Source organism: Scyliorhinus canicula, chromosome 7, assembly GCF_902713615.1.
Source record: "Scyliorhinus canicula chromosome 7, sScyCan1.1, whole genome shotgun sequence".
NCBI lineage: Eukaryota > Metazoa > Chordata > Chondrichthyes > Carcharhiniformes > Scyliorhinidae > Scyliorhinus > Scyliorhinus canicula.
The window spans coordinates 24965615-24987293 of record NC_052152.1 but is presented as its reverse complement, the minus strand read 5'-3'; the positions used below and the strand labels follow the sequence as shown (position 1 = coordinate 24987293).

Below are 21679 nucleotides of genomic sequence, written 5' to 3'. Positions count from 1 at the left end.
GCGTTCCACTACATTGAATCCACTAAAACCAGCATTCCATTTTTAAATTAGTCGTTATTGAGGTGACTATAGCACTCAACCAAAACACTGTCTCTGGATCATTAGATTTGCTTCATTGGAAAGCAAGGCAGGCGTGTAGAGTTAAATTTTGCTATTGGGAACAAATGGATTTAAATAGGTTGGCAGGTCACTGAAATTTCAGACTAATGTGTTAAGTACTTAATGGATTACAGCTAAATCTGGGGGGTGGTGAGGGGGGAGTGGATCAGTGAAGTTGAATGTTGCTTGTGCGAGGGAGTGGCTTTATACCTATAGATGGGTGTTTATTTATCACTTCAGTGTGGAATGATGGGCTGAATGGCGGCTTTCTGTGCTGTACCTGTTTTATGTTTTTTGCCAATAGGGAGGGTTCCCAGGAGCTTCTAAGGTTTGGAGTGGGGGGGGGGGGGGGGGGGGGTGAACAGGGGGCAACAGAGAAAGATCAGAGTAGCCAGACAGAATGGCACCTTGATCTGCGAGGAGATCCAGATCAGCGTGTGGGCTGTTGGCCAGTGCCTATGTCCGCTGCTAATATTCAGCTGAAACTGGTGGCTAGGTGATTCCTCGAGACCTTGCCCTCAGTTGGTTTGCTTTATGCTTCCTGCTTCCACCCTGCCTCTGGTCTGTACTTCAGGCTGCTAACGTGAATGAATTGGCCACCCTGTGAAACAACCTACAGAGAAAGGTCTGAGCATCACAGTCTCTATCCCTAGTGGGTAATGAATCTCTGGTCCATTCTTTTAGTTTGATCCAATCCCCCTGCCAAGGAATTAACACCACATCTGCTTGCTCAGTGATTAGAACCATCATTTCAGGTGGTAGGTGGTGGTCTGGTAGGAATACCACTGGACTAGTAAATGCTCTTGTGGACATGGGCTCAAATCCCACCACAACATCTGGTGGAATTTAAATCCAATTTAATCTAGGCCATGATTCAGCAGATTTGAGTTAGTCCACTGAATGACGTGGTCAGTAGGGTGTGCAGGCGCCTCGCTATTCAACAGCAGTTTGCCATTTTTTTGGCCTCTGTGAAATTCTTTCCACCGAGGCTGCACTTAAGAGGAATTTCCTGCTGGAAAGACTCCTCGCGGATCAAGGTGCCATCTTGACTAGCTACCCTTATCTTTCTCTGTTTCCCACCCCTCACTTGCTCCAAACCTTGGAGAGACCCCTGGGAACCCTCTCTATTGACAAGCACCCCTGACCCCAACCCCTGGCAGAACCCTGGAGGTGCCTAGGGGCTGGGGGAGTGCCAGGCTGTCCTTGTCCTTGACGACCTGGGTGTCTCCAATGGACTGGGAGACCCTTGTGTGGATCACTGAATGGAGCCCTGGTGAGGTCTCCGAGGCACAGCCAGGGAGTCACAGGTGCTGGGTGAATCCAGCGAATGCTTATTAAATAAGCTGTAAGGCTCATTTGAATATGTTTATTTGGATCATGCTCAGTAACTGCGAGATCCAGATCGCCACGTCGTCTTCCTGAGATTACATTGAATCTCACGAGATGTTTCGAGAACATGATTCCCAATGAAGGTGAGATTCAACAGCCATTTCCCTGAGGAAATGAACAGAAAGGCATGATGGCTGGTTAGGCCAAGTTAGGAGAAAAATCTTACTACAGTAGAATAAGGAGTTAGGTTAGTGGACTTTTAAACATCTCCAGCGTAGGCTGGAGAAAATGGGTAACAGTCTAATTGCCTGTAACAGGGATTCAAGGCAGGAAGAGGGGGATGGGCAGCCACTAGGACCATTTCTTTGTTGTAGGGGATACTGGGAAAAGGGGCCTCAGGCCAGGTTAAAGAACGTGGGGAAAGCCTATGGGAGCTTTGCATTTGCACCGTTGCCTTATTTGGTTGTGTGTATGTGAAATTTGATGCTACCTGAATGTATATGAAATGAGATGCTTTGTCCCTTTGCCCTCACTCACTCTGGAGGTTTCAAGAGACATGTAGTCTCCTGCCTTTTTATCAGAGTGAGTGGAGCTTGCAAGCTGTTTGAAATAAACGATAATCAATACCTACAATCCGACTTGGTAATTTCACTGAGACCAGACTGAGGGCTAAAAGAACTCTATATCATCATCCCGACACCAAGTCAGACGCGACGAGCCGCTGAATCGCGCCCCTAGCCTCAGTTGCATCACAACTATCAACAATTCTTGGAAAATCTAACTTGGTTCTTGAGGGCAGTAATGCCCTTTAGTGAAGGAAATCTGCCATCCTTACTGGTGTGGCCCAATCTGCAACAATGCAGTTGATTCTTCACTGCCCTTTGAAATGGCCTAGCAAGTTCAAAGATAATTAGCAATGGGCAACAAATGCTGGCCTTGCCAGTGACACCCACATCCTATGAAAAAATAAATATGCAAACATCTTGTGCTACAATTCAGGAAAGCTCATCAAATAAACATATATAGGAGTGTGATTTTTTAAAATAGAATTTACAGTGCAGAAGGAGGCCATTGGGCCCATCGAGTTTGCACCGGCTCTTGGAAAGAGCACCCTACCCAAGCCCACACCTCCACCCTGTCCCCATAACCCAGTAACCCCACCCAACACTAAGGGCAATTTTGGACACTAAGGGGCTATTTAGCATGGCCAATCCACCTAACCTGCATATCTTTGGACTGCGGGAGGAAACCGGAGCACCCGGAGAAAACCCACGCAGACACGGGGAGAACATTCAGACTCTGCACAGACAGTGACCCAAACTGGGAATTGAACTTGGGACCCTGGAGCTGTGAAGCAATTGTGCGAACCACTATGCTACCGTGCTGCCCTTAAAGGGCAGTACGGTAGCATAGTCCTAAACAATTATTTTGTGAAATGAACAAAACTTGATTCAACCGAAACATGTGTTGGTGGAAAATACAAGCTACAAGCAAGTTTAACTGGTTCATCCTTCAATTAGGATAATAGTAAAAATGTAATGCAAAAACTGTTGAAGCATTTGCCTTACTTATCAGGACAAGAATATCAAATTTCAAAGGAAGCAACGATTTATGCTGCATGAGGAGGGGATGCTGATTGGTTGGCAAATAAGAACACAAGAACATAAGAACTAGGAGCAGGAGTAGGCCATCTGGCCCCTCGAGCCTGCTCCGCCATTTAATGAGATCATAGCTGATCTTTTGTGGACTCAGCTCCACTTTCCGGCTCGAACACCATAACACTTAATCCCTTTATTCTTCAAAAAACGATCTACCTTTATCTTGAAAACATTTAATGAAGGAGCCTAAACTGCTTCACTGAGCAAGGAATTCCATAGATTCACAACCCTTTGAAATGAAATGAAATGAAAATCGCTTATTGTCACGAGTAGGCTTCAATGAAGTTAGTGTGAAAAGCCCCTAGTCGCCACATTCTGGCGCCTGTCCTGGGAGGCAGGTACGGGTGCTTTCGGTGAAGAAGTTCCTCCTAAACTCAGTCCTAAATCTACTTCCCCTTATTTTGAGGCTATGCTTTTACCCGCCAGTGGAAACAACCTGCCCATATCTATTTTATCTATTCCCTTCAAATTTTATATGTTTCTATAAGAACCCCCCGCATCCTTATAAATTCCAACGAGTACAGTCCCAGTCTACTCATCCTCTCCTTGTAATCCAACCCCTTCAGCTCTGGGATTAACCTAGTGAATCTCCTTTGCACACCCTTCAGTGCCAGTATGTCCTTTCTCAGGTATGGAGACCAAAACTGAACTCTATTACACTAACAACTCATTCAAGATCATCAGCCAGGCTCACAGTATAGCTCATTTACATGTGCGAGTGGCTATATATATTCACGCAAAGGCCCTATCCTTTCCAAACAGAAAGACCATGTCCATGCAGTGTGCCTTTCAGCTAACTCATGTTGGGGGACAGCCATTCCCTGGTTCATTCCCCATGGCAATACATTGACCAAGAGTCAACCCGCCTTCTTTGAATTTAAACAAAAACTTGGCAGTTAACTGATCCCTGGTCTATTCCCCGTGGCAGTGTCCTTAAGATGCTCTTCTTATGTAGTATGAATAGTTGGTCCCTTTAAAATTAGGTATTCTTGCAAATCTGTCCTGCCAAGTGCAAGATAAAAAGCTTCAACGACATGCCTTTTTCCCCCAGCAATACTAAAGTTCTGTGCAAAATGAGATATGTCCATAGGCTAATATTGACAATAATATATATAGATTTTTAAAGCCTTTGTTTCGATGGAAACTTGGAAAACTGATTTCATGGCCTGAAACCAAATGTAAACATAAGAGTAGGATAGATCATTTAGTCCCTCAGATCAGCGGTGGCTCAGTTAATAACATGCTTCTTTGAGTCAGAAGGCTATAGGTTCAAGTTCCACGCCGGATACTTGAGTTCAAAATCTAGGGCTGGTACTCGGGTATGGTACTGAGGGAGTGTTGCACATTGACGTGAAGTCTTCTGCCTCACATTGGAGCAGGATGGTGGGTTAACTGTGTCAAGATGGACAAGGCAGAATATTTTGCAGAAAGTGATCAGATTAATTCAAACATGCAGTTTGAGCAAAAAGTGGGTAAGCATCTGGGAGGTGACAAGCGTTGAGGGACTTTGAAGAGGAAGGGGAGGCAGTTTGGGCAGTTTGCAAGGACGGGAGAATCCATTGATGTTTTTTTGAGATGAAGCAGATTTAGAGAAGAGGGGGAGCAGCAACTGAGGAGAGTGCCAGAAACACAATCCACTAACATCAGCTGGAAAAAAATCTGAATGGTCAGCAGTTCCATTGGGATTTAAATAGAGTGAAGGAGGTGTGGTTTGAATAAGATGAGCTTGGAGAGGCTATAAGCAGATAGAAACTAGGCAGTGATGTGAGCTCAGGACTAGAGCAATGGGAACATTGGAGGAGGTTTGGCCTGCTAGACAAGGTTAAAGATGGGAAGGGGCAGAGCAGCTGATTGGTAGCCTTACTCTTAGTGACAAAGAAGCCCATGAGCTCCTATTTATTGAACATACATTCAGATATAAGGTTTCACATTTGTTGTATGTGCTGCAAAGCACATGATCTCCAGGGCGAGGTTGAAAAACCAGATTTTAACATCTCAGGGAAATTATCTGGGAAAATCCACTCTGATTCATCTGGGCAACTAAAGTCAGTCCAGGAGATCGCACTAGCCCTGGATTCCCTGCAATACCTATCATTTGGAAGTAGTTGCGTTCATTCCAGCCAGAAACAAGTCCAGGTCTTGTTTTAAGGAGTTCACTGAATCGGTGTTCATTGCATGAGATAGATTCCTGTTCCAGAGGTTACAGAGAGAATAACAATTCAGTACATTACCAAAACATATACACCATCCACTAGATTGTAAACTTGGTTATGTCTTCAGTGACCAGAATCCTTCAGTGACTGAATAAAGAGGGGTAAATTTGCATAACACCGACACTCATTGTGTATGCTGTAGAAGCTGCTCACCTCGAAGGTCAAAGCTAAAATTTACGGAGGTATATTATGCAATTATCCTCCCATCTGTTGAAATGCCTTGTGGCTGGTGTTGGTCATCAGGTATTTCCTGTTTGGATCTGTTGAGCATGAGAAGTGGATAAATTTCCTCGTGGGCAACAGTTAAGCTTGTTGCAGTTAGGATGGGAGTGCTGGATGGAACAGAGCGTCTGGTGATATCCGTGCTTTTACGATTCCCTGGGAAAGTGTGTGGTCAATTCCAGCCCCACTCATCCTGGAGTTGCAGAATAAGTGAATTAACCAATAATTATCACAAAAATTCCCAGTCTTTGGCCCTTGGTTGCCCAATAAATACAGTCGCCAGGTTCATAAGTTTAAAAGACAAATTACTGTTTATTTTGAACGAGAACTATATTGAAATATGCAATAAATACAATTGGATAACAACAAGCTGGTACCTACTATCCCCTTTAACTGAACCAGCCTCCATCCCCACACACACACACAAGACAAACAAAAACAGGGGGATAAGGATGAAAGTCAAAAGATTAGAGTCTTTACTTCGGCTGGTGCTCTTTAGCACAATTCTTCACAGTACGCATGCTGATTAAAGTCTCTGGTTTACACCTGGTAATAAAGAACAAAGAAAAATACAACACAGGAACTGGCCCTTCGGCCCTCCAAGCCTGTACTGGTCATGAAACTAACCTTGGCCAAAATCCTCATCACTTCCTTGTGCCGTATCCCTCCATACCTATCCTATCCATGTATTTGTCAAGATCCTTTTTAACTGGTCATCGTTGTAGAGTCATTCATTCAGACTCCCGATAGTTTAGAAAAATGCAGTACCTACAGGCAGCCGGCTTTCTGGAGAGATACTTTATTTCTCATCAAACTGGGCCTTCAGCTCAAGGTTCGCAGTCAAGCTCAGCAGTCTCAAGAAGCCACACCCTGACATGCTGTAGATAGAATCAGCCCTCAGTGGCCTTCTCGAGAGAATTAGTTGGATCATATTTGGAGAGAGTTGGATCTCCAGCCGGTTGCCAGAATCAAAACTGACCTTGGGAATCTGAAAAGTCTTCCAGTGGAATAATATCCAATCACCACCTATTACTGGGCAGAACACAGCCTTTTGGGCCAATTCATTGGCCACCAACCAAATCAATTAAGCCGAGACCCAGCCAATCTCTCATTAGTTTCGGTAGGTTTACCGATTCTGTATGAACCAGCAGAGACTAGCACATTGGCGCCTCCTGCTGTTGAAATCTGCTGTTTGAATTAAAGGCACAGGCCGCTTCTTCCTTCTGCTTGAATTTAAGATACAGGCTGCCTTAATGACACATGTCCATAAATCATCCATGAATCAAAAATGTAACAGCAGAAGTAAAGGAAAGGGGAAATAAACAGGAAGGACCCTTGCAATGCTTTAAAATAATACTTGAAGTGAAATTAAGCTCGCCAGCGTTGAAGGGGAGGGGATATTCCAAGCAGCTGGCCATCCAGTGAAGTGTACGTTGACTGTTTCCTGGACTGTTGGTTTGATTTTTCTTCGCGATAGGGTTTTGTATGCTGTATTTTTATCTCGCCTGCCAAGAGATTGTGCACGTGCATGACAGCATTCTGCCCCTATTTTCTTCATATTCACTTCCTGGTGGACCTAACCTTTTGCTCAAGTTTGATAAGTTTTGCATTTGTTATTTGGAAGTTAGTCTGATTTGTTGGCAGACAATGTTGGAAGTAATCAGGTCAGCCAACACCTGCTCAGAGGAGCAGAGTTAACATTAACATCGGGGCTGGTTTAGCTCACCAGGCTAAATCGCTGGCTTTTAAAGCAGCCCAGCAGCACGGTTCAATTCCCGTACCAGCCCCCCCGGACAGGCGCTGGAATGTGGCGACTAGGGGCTTTTCACAGTAACTTCATTGAAGCCTACTCGTGACAATAAGCGATTTTCATTTTCATTACAGGTCTTGATCTTTTGTATCCAGGAATGGTTAGTAAGTTTGACGCTTGGGAATGCAATTCTGTACTGTCTGATTAAATGATTTGCCGTAGTCATGTAACTTTACCATGTGGCACTCTCCCTCTGTGGGCATCACTGGCAAGGTCAGCACTTTGCTGCCCATCATGAATTGCCCTGGAGAAATCAGCCACAGTCTCCTAAATGGCGGAACAGGCTTGTCTCTGCATTGCGTTAAAAGCAAAACATCGATTATTACCTTTCCCCATTTTCAGAATATAAGTGGGGTGGATTCCAGTTATAAACCAAATAAAGCATAAAACTTCTCCGACATAAGTGGTTCTGTAATAGTAAAGAGACCATTTCAGGCAATAAGTTATGCTTCCTGATTTTTCGTGGAATTATTTTTGAGGAATCAACTGGGATGTGGATGCTTCAGTGGTTCAATGTATTTTTGGAAAGGACGACTAAGTGAAGTTAATATTTTAATATAAATATAGAACTGAAGTAATTGACATTGATTTCCTCTCTGGGTGATTTTTGTTGTACGTTGAATGCAATGCATTTGTTCGAAAGTGGTCGCTCCCACTCAGAACCGCTCCCCAATGACAGCTGACATGGTTGCTGGCTAAATCTGGAGCCTCTTTCTTGACCCCAGTTCTGTTTACATCACTGGGACGGTAATGCCAAAACAGACACTGGTGTGTTTAAAGGGTTCAAAACTGGGTCACCATTAACTTTTAAAATAGTCAATAATTTACATGTCTCTTTTTACTTCTGGAAATTACTACCTAGTTACCAGCATTATTTTTTTTGTTGGTGCAAAGTTCAGCTGGCAGGACTGGGGTTATGTAGCTGGCTGTGCCTAGCTATAATTCATTTTCTGTCATGTGAGGGTAAACAAATCTTCATCTGATCGCAAATAAGAAATGGCGTGTCTTTATTTATTTCAGACAGTTTCAAAACATCGAGGCAAAATATAAATGATTTCACTTGCCAAAACTGAATATGATTATGCTTACAGCCCTCTTGATCGTTTACAATGTTTTCTAAGCTCAATGGATGTAACGCTGGCACCAGAAAACATTAATATTGTCTATTTCCAAAAAAATCTATTAATTACAATTCTCTTATCTGACCTTTTGACCAACTCATCTGTGTTGTGCCAGACTCCCTTTTAATTAATTGTGCTTTTAATTTTATCAAGATGCCTCCCATTTCGCCTTTTATAATTTATATTCCACTTAGTGTTTAAAGTGATGGTGTGATGGAGACATTAATTAATCGGTAACCTTGTCTACTCCTCTGCTCAATTGTAACTTTTAGCCATTAGAGTCTCGTTATTTGGGGAAATTTGAACTGTTGACTTCTAGTTTGCATTTGTGCTTTAGTCATTTGCTCTCCCTCAAGTGTTGTCTTTTTGATCTTCTTTATCTGCAGGCACTCCAGAGCAATTTGAAGTACTCCCTTCTACCAAAACGTCTAATCATTGGCAAAAGACTTGCGCAATGCTTACACCCGGCACTTCCCATTGGTGTCCATCTGAAAGCACTGGAAACCTATGAAATCATATTTAAGATCATTGGGACCAAATGGCTGGCCAAGGACTTGTTCTTTTACAGGTGCAGTAGATAAAGACCTGTGAGATCAGGGGTTCACTCTACTCACAGTTGTAACACTGAAGTCTATTCCAGTTGTCAGTGAGTTGGGATAGTTATCTAGTTCCTGACCAGCTACTGATCACTCTTGGTACAAGTATATACTCACAAGGTTTCGCAGAGTTTATGAAATCATAAGCACAGTATTGCGATACTTCACAAAGGAGTGGATTAGTCTTTTCACTTTCGGGCACCAGCTCTTTACTTCTGATTGACTGACTGTGGCACTGTCCCTTGTTCGGTTGACTGAAGTCTGTCTATCCTGTTGCATTGTGCACCTAGCTACTGAAATAAATGTTGCTTATTAACCCTTGCTGGCAACTACCTCCATGCATGGTCAGTGGTATCCTCTAGGTCTGATGGGGTCAAACAGCACGTGATCAGTCTCTGAGTGGTGATATGGTGCATGGTCAATGTCTGATTGGTCTCATTAGGGTGGAGATCATCTTGCTGATTTCACTGCTCAACAACTCCTAACTGGTTCCCTAAGATGTCAGTCACTGGGGGAACATCCTTCTGTTTATAGCTTTTTCCTGTTATTTTATTAGGTTTATAGCTTTTTCACTAAGATAACAAGGCATCACAAGGTAACTTGTGTGTCAACTTATTTGTAATGAGAGGATGTATGTCACTTCCAAATTGATTTCCTTTGGGACTCATCTTGGGCATTTGAACTTTCCATAATACCTATATTTAACTTCTTAGCGACTTACTGGTGTCTGAAGCAAGTTATTTAAAAACAAATAATTACAAGTACAAGAGATGCACACAAGCATACATTCATAAGACAGTTACAAAATTACTACAGTTCATATAAAATCAATACATAAAAATTAGTGTGCTAAAGTTGGGAAAGCAGTTGACACATTACGAAATACCATGTTCTATTGATAAATTGCAGGTTCTTAAGAAATAAAAGTCACAAAAGCTGCATAACTGCAATAAAAGCAAATTACTGCGGATGCTGGAATCTGAAACAGAAAATGCTGGACAATCTCAGCAGATCCGGCATCATTCAGACTCTCACCGTTATCTCTGTTCTCTCTTCACAGATACTGTCAACTGCTGAGATTGCCCAGGATTTTCTGTTTTTTGCTGCATAACTACAACACTTAGTACAGAAACTGATGAAATCCACAGTAATACACCAAATCTGTAATATACCAAATCTGTTGTATACTTGGAAGGAAAGTGACTATTTCTCTCAGGCACTTGACAAAGCTAATACGATTTGTGACATAGAACTATTGTTTGAGACCGAAAGCTGTTTCACTTAACCTAACAGACTTTTGAGAGGAGTACAACATAAATGTCAAACCATGGCTCCTCCTAAAGCCTCGTATTTGCAGCATTTGCTTTCACAATTAAACTACGAGGGACTTCACATGTATCCTCTAATCAAGCCCTAATATGTAACCATGATTCTCCTCGGTATTTGTCCTGTGGAAAAACAATGAGATGTAGCCCTACTTTGGCTGAAGGCAATATGGCACACGCCACTTGTCAAGTAGGAATGTACCTAAAGAGGGTCGCTTGCAGAGTTTAATAGCATCTTGTGTTCGTTGATTAATATTATTTGATTCCTTGATAATTGAACATGATTAAACCAAAATATTAAAATTATTCAATACAGACTTGTGCAAAAAGCCACAGACTTTATTTTCTCCAACAAGAATAGAGGATTCAGCAGGTCTGCCAGCATCTGTCAGGAGAGAGGGAGAGACAAGAGTTTTAACGTTTCAGTTTGTGGGCCCCTCGTTGGAACTGAAGGGAGGCAGAATGTTCGAGCAAAAGAAACTGCAACAAGTAGCAACTCAAAGAACAAACGACAGATGGCCAGGGGAGGGGAAAGGGGTTCTTTTGAATCGAGGCAATACATGGGATATTTTAAAAAAGAGATGGGATTTAAGATGGAGGAGAAAGGTCAAAATCTAAAGTTGTTGAACTCCAAAGTAGTCCCGAGGGCTGCAACGTGCCCAACCACAAGATGAGGTGCTGTCCTCCAGTTTGCGTTGGGCTTCACTGGAACCTTGCAGCAGGCCAAGGACAGGCATATGGGCATGAGAGCAAGATGCTGAGTTAAAATGGCAGGCAACAGGAAGATAGGGGCCATGCTTGTGGACTGAGTGATGGTGTTCCACAAAGTGGCCACCCAGTCTGCAGTTAGTCTCCCCAATGTAGAGGAGACCGCACTGGGAGCAGTGAATACAGTAAACTTAGTTGAAGGAGGTGCAAGTGAAATGCTGCTTAACCTGAAAGGAGTATTTGAGGCTTTGAACGACGAGGAGGTAAAAAGGCAGGTGTTACACCTTCAGTGATTGTATGGGAGGGTGATGGAGGAAAGGACCGGGTGTCACGGAGGGAGTGATCCCTGCAAAATGCTGACTGGGGGGGTGGGGGGGGGGGTGGAGAAGAGGTGGCAGAGAGAGGGGAAGATGTGTTCAGTGGTGGCATCATGCTGGAATTGGTGGAAATGATAAAGGATGATCCTTTGAGTACAGAGGCTGGTGGGGTGAAAATTAAGGACTAGGGGGGCCCTATCATGGTTCTGGGAGGAAGGGGTGAGGGCAGAGGTGCGGGAAATAGGTTGAATCTAGTTGAGTGCCCTGTTAAACACAGTGGGAGGGAAAGCTCGGTTAAGGTACAAGGCAGGCATGTCAGAAGGACCATATCCGAAGGTAGCATCATCAGAACAGATGTGACTCAGATGGAGAAACTGGGAGAATGGGATGGAGTCCTTGCAGTGAGCAGGGTGTAAATAGCTGTAGTCAGGGTAGCTGTGGGAATCTGTGGGTGTTCAGCCTATCACTAGACAGGTGAAGGAAGGGAATGTCCCAGATAGACCATGTGGAGGTGCGAGAGGGCGGAAATTGAAAACAAGATTGATAAAAATTTGCCAGGTAAAGACGAGAGCACAAAGCGGTACCGATATAGTCATTCATCCACCGGCAAAGTTGTGGAAGGGGACCAGAGGAGGACTGGAATATACCCCCAAAAAGACAGGGTTAACTGGGGCCCATGTGGGTACCCATAGCCACACTGTTCTTTTGCAGGAAGTGAGACAAGTTGAAGGAGAAATTATTTGGTGACAGAACAGGTTCAGCCAGGTGGAGTGGCGGTGGTGGATAGGGGTTTCAGGGCTCTGTTCAAGGAAGAAGCGGAGAGTTCTCAGACCCGCCTGGTGAGGGCTGCAGGAGTAGAGGAATTAGGCACCCATAGTGAGGAGGAAGCGGTTAGGGCGAGGAAGCTGGAAATTGTTGATATGATTTAGGACATCAGCGGAATCACAAGTGTAGGTGGGAAGGGACTAGGACAGGGGAGAGAGGATGGAGTCAAGATGGGAAGAAATGCATTCAGTGGGGCTGGCACAGGCTGATATGCTAGGTCTACCTGGACAATCCTGTTTGTGGATTTTGGAAAGCAGGCAGAAGTGGGCCGTTCGAGTTAGGGGACTATAAGGCTGGAAGCTATGAAGGGAATATCTCCAGAGGTGATGAGATCAGTGACTGTCCTGGAAACAATCGCTAGATGTTTGGTGGTGGGGTCACAGTCCATGGGGAGGCAAGAGGAAGTGTTGAAGAGTTGATGTTCAGTTTCTGGGAGGTCAAGGCCAGTATGCCAGACAACAAGAGCACGATGCTTGTCGGCAGGTTTGATCAAGAGGTCAGGGTTGGACCTGAGGTCAGGGTTGGACCTGAGAGAAGAAGAGTTCAGTGTTGTGCCGAAACCACGATGCATTGTGGTGAGGATGTAATGGAATGAATCCAAGTCCTTTGTTGAGTACAGAACATTCTACATCAAAGATGCAGGTTGGAGGGCATGGCCAGAGGTACGGCAAGGTGTGAAGGGTCACAATGGGCTTGGGTATCTGTAGTTCATTGAAGCTTGCATTCCTTAACGCCTAAAAAGAATAGAAAAAACTTATTATGGTCTCGGATGAGACGGAGAATGAAATGGAAGTGGGGACGATGACAGCTTTGAGGGGGTGAATTGGCGCTGCTGTAAAGAGAGGTCAAATGTGTACAATGTGGCATGGAGTGTGTATCTCAGAACGGAGGAGCAGCATCTCATCATCTGGTTCGGCATGTTGCAGCCCTCTGGACTCAACGTTGAGTTTGACAACATTAAATTTGGACTTTTCTCCTCCATCTTAAGCCCCCATTCCTCTTTTCAAAAAAAATATCCCATACATCTATTGCCTCAAAGCAAACCACCCCCTCCCCCTTACACCAAGCCACCTGTCATTTGTACTCTTGAGTTGATACTTTTTGTTGCAGTTTCTTTTGCTCAAAAATTCTTCCTCCTTTCAGTTCCAACGAAAAGTCTAACTGAAATCTCTGCTGATAGATGCTGACAGACCTACTGAGTTTTTCCAGCGACCTCTGTTCTTGTTTCAACTTCCACTGTATTTTGCTTATTTTCTATTTCCTCCGATTCATCAGCTCTTGAGAAAATTGTTGGTTAACTGCTATTGGTTATTGATGTATATTGATAATGAAGTGTGTATAAAGATCATGAAGTCTGTGGACTGCAGAAATATAAATTTTCTATTGTAATTTGATGATAAGACTGACATCAGGATTGAAAAGCAATGCTTTCCTGACATATGAAGAAAAAAATATTGGCAGTGGAGCATTTTATCAAAATGGGCAGCACAGAGGTTAGCACTGCTGCCTCACAGCACCAGGGACCTGGGTTCCATTCCAGCCTTGGGTGACTGTGTGGTATTTACAGGTTCTCCCCGTGTCTGCGGGGTTTCCTCTGGGTGCTCCGTGGAATTTCCTCCCACAGTCCAAAGAGGTGCAGGGATAGGGTGAGTGAGTGGGCCGAGGTAGGGTGCTCTTTTAGAGGGTCAATGCAGACTCGATGGCTCGAATAGCCTCCTCCTGCACTGTAGGAATTCTGGGGATTTGGACTCTATGACTATGTTGTTGGGTTGGAGTCGCTTCAATAAATTCTCAAAAACCGTTAACCGCAAAGCACTCTAACGTTATTGTAACGTATTTACAGTGGTGAGAACACCCTATACTTGTTTCTCGTCACACTTGCTCGCCTCAATTCCCAGGCCGCATGAGTAACATCACCGACTGTTATTGTTAACCTTTAGTGGGACTTGGTTTAATATATTTCATTACATTACACACCTGCCATTTACTCTTCTCTGGGGTTACTGGTTAAACTTGGCTGAACTGTACATCACTGTTAACAAGATGATTTTTTTTCTCTCTCTCCTGTAGCTCAGGTCTGTTTCCCTTGTTGGGCAATGCAGCTATGTCTGTGAAACCAGTGCTCCTTGGACTGTACGAGAAATACTACCTCCCACTACACAAATCCTTAAATCCCAGCCTCCAGGCTTTTATCACGGGACTGTTACCAGGGCTGGAGGAGGGATCAGAGATTTATGAGAGGTGAGGCTGGTGGTGGTGTTGGAAGCTGATGTTTATTCCACCTATTTCTTGCTATTTGGAAAAGGTTTAATTTGAAATGTTTCAACTTCATGGGTTCCATTCCAAAAAGGATTGGGTGGTGTTGGGTAGATTTTGAAGGAAGTGCATTTTATCTAATTATAAAGCAGTTGAGGCCGAGGTACACCTGATTGGACTAACATTTTAATGAAGTCATCTAAATTTGGATGCAGTGCAGACTGTTAAGAACTATCTCCTCTGTTGGTTAGCTTTGAGTTTATTGCAAATTTAGTGCAAGCAATCTTGGCCTCATTCTCAATAAACATAGGTGCAATATATACTAGTGTGGTAGCCTCGAATGGAGGATAGCTGGTGTGGGAGTGGAAACATATTGCCACTAGGGAAAGTTCTGAGGACCTGAAAGAAGGTGCATGTTGGGCAGAGTAGAGGGTCTTCCTTGCATCAGAACAAACCCAGGCTTGCTTAAATCGAAATTACAAAGGGGGGTCTTGCTAAGAGAATGTGCGAACTGAGAATTCCAAGAATTCTGTTAATGGGCCACAACATTTACTGAAATGTTTTCGGGGCGGTGGGGGGGGGGGAGATGTATCTTATCAAGTTAAAATAAAACTGCTGTTGCTATCTCATCAGATCTGATGCCCAAAAGATTGGTTGGAAATTGGTTCTTGGCAGTTAGATTTGAAAAGAAGTCATTGAAATATGGTTAAACAGCTGCTGGCAGCTTTTACTGGATTGTTGCCATGTCTGGTACCATTCAATATTCGATCCAATAGTGTGGGTTATTTTAATCCCACCACTTTGGGACAGCACGGCAACACAGTGGATAGCACTGTGGCTTCACAGTGCTAGGGTCCCAGGTTCAAATCCCCGCTGGGTCACTGTCTATGCAGAGTTTGCACGTTCTCCCTGTGTCTGCGTGGGTTTCCTCCGGGTGCTCCGGTTTCCTCCCACAGTCCAAAGACGTGCAGGTTAGGTGGATTGGCCATGATAAATTGCCCTTAGTGACCAAAAAGGTTAGGAGGGGTTATTGGGTTATGGAGATAGGGTGGAAGTGAGGGATTAAGTGGGTTGGTGCAGACTCGATGGGCCGAATGGCCTCCTTCTGTACTGTATGTTCTATGTTCACACTTCTCGTACATTTTTGTGCATGGCTGAAAAATCCACGCCTTCTCAGTCTCTCCTGATAACTCTGGCCTTTAAAGCCGTGTAAAAATGAGAAATATTGAGTACAAATTAAATTCATTCAGTCAGGATTAGAAAGTTCTTTGCAGTGGCAGAATAATGCAGACACTGTAAATCTGGGACTAAAACAAGCACTCAGCTGGCCAGCCAGCATCATGTGGACTGAGAGGCAGAGGTAACTTTCCAGCTAGATGGACCTTTCAGTAGCAGAAACTTCAGTCTTTGATGCAGCCTTGTTTCTCATGTTGGAATTTAATGATGATAATCGCTTATTGTCACAAGAAGGCTTCAGTGAAGTTACTGTGAAAAGCCCCCAGTCGCCACATTCCTGCACCTGTTCGTGGAGGCCGGTATGGGAATTGAACCCGCGCTGCTGGCCGTGTTCTTCAGTACAAGCCAGCTGTTTAGCCCACTATGCTAAACCAGCCTCCCCTCTCTGACCCAGAGAAGTTGGTGATCTGCTGATCTGTGATTTTTTTTGTTACCATTTTCAGGTGTTAGAAGATTAGTAACACAGGGAAATAAGAATGCTGGTCCAAACTGCTTTTTCCTTCTACGAAATAAAGCAGTTCTGCACTCTGCATTCATCGGCACTGAGGTAGTAACAGATTTGTGACTTGCAGTCTTGATATAATCTCAGCACTGATAAATATGCAGCACAAAATTGCTCCCGAACTTTATAGACTTGCATGAGTAATCTGTAATGTTCCTGAGTTGGAAGCCGACATCAAGCTTTCAAGTAAATACTTTCAGACTCTGCTGAATGTCATCTGATTGATCCTCCAGGAATAGGCCACTGTGAAAAACCAGAATTTATAAAGCAAAGAAACATTTAAATTCCAACTGATTTGAAATGATCAAATAGAGTAAATTCCGGCTCTCTTGTTGGCTGAGTGGTCGATAGTATTTTATTGTGTGGTGCTGTACCACAAAGGAGCAGAAGCCTTGTTAATTCTTGATTTTGGCTGGGTTAAATGAGAAGGGTGGAAATACAATGGGCCAATTAAAAATGGATATTGTCCTCTGCGCTGTGTGATGAATGGGTGTTGTGGTTGTTATTGATTATAATCAGAAGACCAAACTCTTGTGATATACAGTCAGTCGGAAGGCCAATACTTTGGGCTATTAGGTCCTTTTAGTTGTGCTAGATGGCAGGCAATGTTGACTTGCAGAGTAGGAAAATTGAATCCCATGCACATTGATGAGGTACTTTAGAAAACATAAAATACAGGAATATCATGGTGCTGAAGTATTGTTAAAAGTATGACATCCAGGTTTCTCTGGGGTTTGTCGATCTTATCCTCTTGTGATGCCAGCTTTTTCTCAAGTGATGCCATGAAAGGGAAGAAGTGGTGTCGATCGTCTAACATCTCTGCGCGCAACTCATTGCACACTTGCAGATGACTTGCAAATATTTAGGACATTGTCCAGGTTTAGGTCAATTAATTAATTTGGGCTGCATTTAGGGGTAGAACATGGTTTAGTGGTAATGCCACTCAGCTGGGAATCCAGAGGCCCAGGTTAATGCTCTGGGGACATGGGTTCAAAGCCCACCATGACAGCTGCCCAAATTAATTTTCATAAATAAAATCAGGAATTGAAAGGTACTCTCTAATGGTAACCATGAAACTATCATCGATCATTATTAAAATGCCATCTGATTCACCAATGTCCTTTTGGGAAGGAAATCTGCCATCCATACCTGCTATGGCCTACTTATGATTCCAGTTCCACAGCAAAGTGGTTCACTCTTAACTGCCCCTCTGAAATGGATTATTGGGCATGGAAAGCAAGTCCTGGCTTTGGCAAGCAATGCCCACATCCCATGAAAGAACAAAAGTATTAAATGATCAGGTTTTGTTCTACATATAACTGGATATACCAACTGTGAAAACGCTGAACACCTGACTTCCCCTTCATCAAAATGTAGAACAAACTGCTGCGCGTCCAGAGATGCTCTGGCAATCATGCTGCTTCTTTTAGCTCAAGAAATCCAATGGATCAATTAAAATATTTGCTCCCTGCCCTGACATAATGGGTGGATCTACTTGCCCAGAGCTCTTAGAACATGGTGTTATTTGCTGATGGTACTGCATTATCTTTTCAATTTGAAGCTTTTAAAGCTATTTTGTTTTCACCAGGGGGGGTGCAAACCGGAAAGGTGGTTGGATTTGACCAATATTGATGAGAGGTGAGGTGGTAAGATGGATACAGAACTGGCTCGGTCACAGAAGGCAAAGGGTAGCAGTAGAATGGTGTTTTTCTGAATGGAAGGTTGTGACTAGCGGTGTTCCACAGGGATCTGTGCTGGGGCCTCCTTTTGTAGTGTATGTAAACGATTTGGAGAAAAACGTAGCCGGCCTGTTTAGTAAGTTTGCGGATGACACCAAAGTTGGAGTGGCAGATAGCATTGAGAATTGTCAGTGGATGCAGCTGGACTTAGGTTGGAGACTTGGACAGAGAAGTGGCAAATGGAGTTTAATCCAGACAAATGTGTGGTAATGCATTTTGGTAGGTCTAACATAGAGGGGACCTATACCATAAATGGCAAAACACTTAGGAATATAGAAAGTCAGAGAGATCTGGGTGTGCAGGTCCACAGATCTTTGAAAGTGGCAGCACCAGTGGACAAGGTAGTCAAGAAGGCATATGGAATGCTTGCCTTCCTTGAACGGGGCATCAAGTATAAAAACTGGCAAGTTATGCTGCAGTTGTATAGAACCTTGGTAAGGCCGCACTTGGTCACCACACTACCAGAAGGATGTGGAGTTTTGGAGAGGGTGCAAAGGAGGTTTACCAGGATGTTGCCTGGTCTGGAGAGAGTTAGCAATGTGGAGAGGCTCAATAGACCCGGACTGTTTTCATTAAAACAACAAAGGTTTAGGGGTGACCTGGTAGAGGTCTACAAGATTATGAAGGGCATGGATCGAGTGGATGGGCAGGCACTCTTTCTCAGGGTGGAAGGATCAGTCACCAGGGGCACAGATTTAAGGTCCGTGGGGCAAAGTTTAGAGGAGATGTGCAAAGCTGGTTTCTAAAACAAGGTGGTGAGTGCCTGGAATGCGTTGCCAGGGGAGGATGTGGAAGCAGATACATTAACGGTGTTCAAAAGGCATCTTGACAAATACATGGATAGGATGGGTATAGAGGGATATGGCACAAGTGCTGAGGATTTTGGCCAAGGTTGGTATCATGAAGGGGACAGGCTTGGAGGGCTGAAGGGCCTGTTCCTGTGTAGTATTGTTCTTTGTTCAATAATCCAAACGGATCAATGAAAATATTTGCTCCCCGCCCTGACATCAATGGGTGGATCTCTCTTTCCCAGAGCTGTGAGAACATGGTGTTATTTGCTGATGGTACTGCATTACATTTTCAATTTGAAGCTTTTAAAGCTACTTTGTTTGCACCAGGCGGGTGCAAACTGGAAAGGTGGTTGGGTTTGATGATTATTGATCAGCGGGAGTGAGTGACAATCCAAAGAAATGTTATTCTGAGGTCCTGGAGTTAATCTTCCCAATAGGAACAAAACAGTTCGGACCAGCATTCTTACGTCCTAGTTTTTATTATGTTCTTACCTTCTGGTTTCTCACTATCCCGGTATTTTGGTGGAAATAAAAGTAGCAGAGTGCAAGTTGTGAAGAAAATATCCCACCTACTGAACATGGGAGGCCCACTTGTTCGGTGTTCAGGATGGAGGTCAGTCCAGGCGGTTGGATTTTTCTGCTCTGCAGTCAACCTGCCAGTTATGCAGAGTCTTGGCTGAAAATTGAGTGGACCAGGTGCTGAATCCATGGAACGGGCAGTTTAGATGTCCTTCCTGCCTGACGCAGCTATCTTTTGGAAGATAAACCAGAAGGATGAGTAACGTGTGTGGCTGTCTGGTGAAGGATTACTATGTTATTCCATTTACAGCACAATTATAGCTTTGAACTGACCGAGGTCAATCAAGTTTTATATTTTCGCAAGATCTGAATCACTGCCATGGATTATGAGTGGTATTGGTATTTTAATTTGCAGTCAACCAGTTTCTTTTTCTCCCTCTTTATTATATGAAGAACGGACACCTTGCTGCAGAAACTGATGCTGGTAGTGGGTCAGGAGGTATTCTATGGAGCTCTGTGGGGCAGTGTCCTAGTCAGCCCCTCCATACGCCTCCCGGCTTCGCTCTTTGTTGTCAACCACATTAACAGATCTACATATGGGGAAGAGCAGAAGTATATGTTTGGCACAGATCCTCTTCTTGCGGTAAGCATATTAATGCAATCCAACCCTTTGTTTTGATTTTGTGGTATTTTGGCCATAATATTTTTGCAAGGGAGGGAAGGTGGGTGGGACTGGAACTGGCTGGTTAGAATTGGCACAAAAAATGGTGCAGGGGTTTAGGAAGTCAGCTAATCTCCGTTCATGCAGCTATACTAATCTGAAATTAATGGAATAAAATTCGAGCAGCTTCTGTAAAAGTTACACAACATATCAAAAAGCTATCTTGCCGCATTTGGGCCTTTGACTGTCCCGTTTTGTAACAATGACTAATTTAACACTAAATTAACAATCTCTTGACTACCCTTGACATCAAGGCAGCATTTGACTATGTATGGAATCCAGGAGCCCTAGCAAAATGGGAGTCCCATGGGAATTTGGTGGGGAGGGGACTCTGCAAGTTGGATTCATACCTTCTACAAAAGATGATGCTTGTGGTGGTTGGAGGTCAATAATCTCAGTTCCAGGACATCACTGCAGGAGTTCTTTGGGGTAGTATCCTCGGCTCAACCATCTTCAGTTGTGTTGTCAATGATCGTCCTTCCATCATAAGGTCAGAAGTGAGGATGTTTGCTGCTGATTGTACAATGTTCAGCATCATTTGCGACTACTCAGATACTGAAGCAGTCCATATCCAAATGCAGCAAGACCTGGACAACATCCAGGCTTGGGCTGGGCAAACAACATTTGAACATCTTCAACAAGTGAGAATCATACCATTGCTCCTTGGCATTCAATGGCATTACCATTGCTGAATTCTCTACTATCAACATCTGGAGGACTATCATTGACCAGAAACTGAACTGGACTATCCATATAAATACTGTGGCTACAAGAGCAGGTCAAGAGGTAAGGAATCCTGCAACAAGTAATTTGTCTCCTAACTTCCCAAAGCCTGTCCACCATCTACAAGGCACAAGTCAGGAGTGTGATGGAATACTCTCCTCCATCCTGGATGAGCGAAGATCCAACTACACTCGAAGCTCAACAATATCTAGGATATAGAAACTGCTTCATTGGCACCCCATCCACAAACATTCACTCCACTGCTGACAACTAGTGGCAGTCATGTGTACCATTTACAAGATGCACTACAGGAACTCATCAAGGCTAAGTAGAAAGCACCTCTGAAACACATGACTGTCACTATTAAGGACAAGGGCAGCAGATACCTGGGAACATCACCACCTGGAAGTTCCTCCAAGTCACTCACCATCCTGTCTTGGAAATATATCGCTGTTCCTTCACTGTTACTGAGTCAAAATCCTGGAACTCCCCCCTCTAACAGCATAGTGGGAACATCTACAACAAATCATCTGCAGCGGTTCAAGAAGGCAGCTCATCAATATCGTCTCACGGGGAATTGGGGATGGGTAAGAAGTGAGAAGTCAGTGAGGCCCACATCCCAAGAATGAGATTAATAAAACATACATTCATAACTATGGCTGCTGTGGGAAAAGGAACGATTTAGCAGCAGAAGTATTAACGTTCTGATGAAATGTTGTCGGCCTGAAACATTAACTCTGGTTCTCTCTCCACAGATGCTCCACAGTCTTCACGTCCTCCCCGTGTGTGCGTGGGTTTCCTCCGGGTGCTCCGGTTTCCTCCCACAGTCCAAAGATGTGCGGGTTAGGTGGATTGGCCATGCTGAATTGCCCATAGTGTAAGGTTAATGGGGGATTGTTGGGTTACGGGTATAGGGTGGATACATGGGTTTGAGTAGGGTGATCATTGCTCGGCACAACATCGAGGGCC

The 21679-nt window shown here is 43.9% G+C and overlaps 1 protein-coding gene across 10 annotated transcripts in view; it reads left to right on the top strand.

The window, feature by feature from the left end:
* The window catches only part of dop1b (DOP1 leucine zipper like protein B), a 160059-nt gene that overhangs the window by 45764 nt on the left and 92616 nt on the right, over positions 1 to 21679 (top strand). For all 10 annotated transcript variants that reach the window (XM_038801573.1, XM_038801580.1, XM_038801581.1 and 7 more), the window contains 3 exons: positions 8839 to 9020; positions 14294 to 14464; positions 19720 to 19909. In XM_038801573.1, the coding sequence (XP_038657501.1) occupies positions 8839 to 9020; positions 14294 to 14464; positions 19720 to 19909 (543 nt within the window). The remainder of the gene's footprint in view (positions 1 to 8838; positions 9021 to 14293; positions 14465 to 19719; positions 19910 to 21679) is intronic.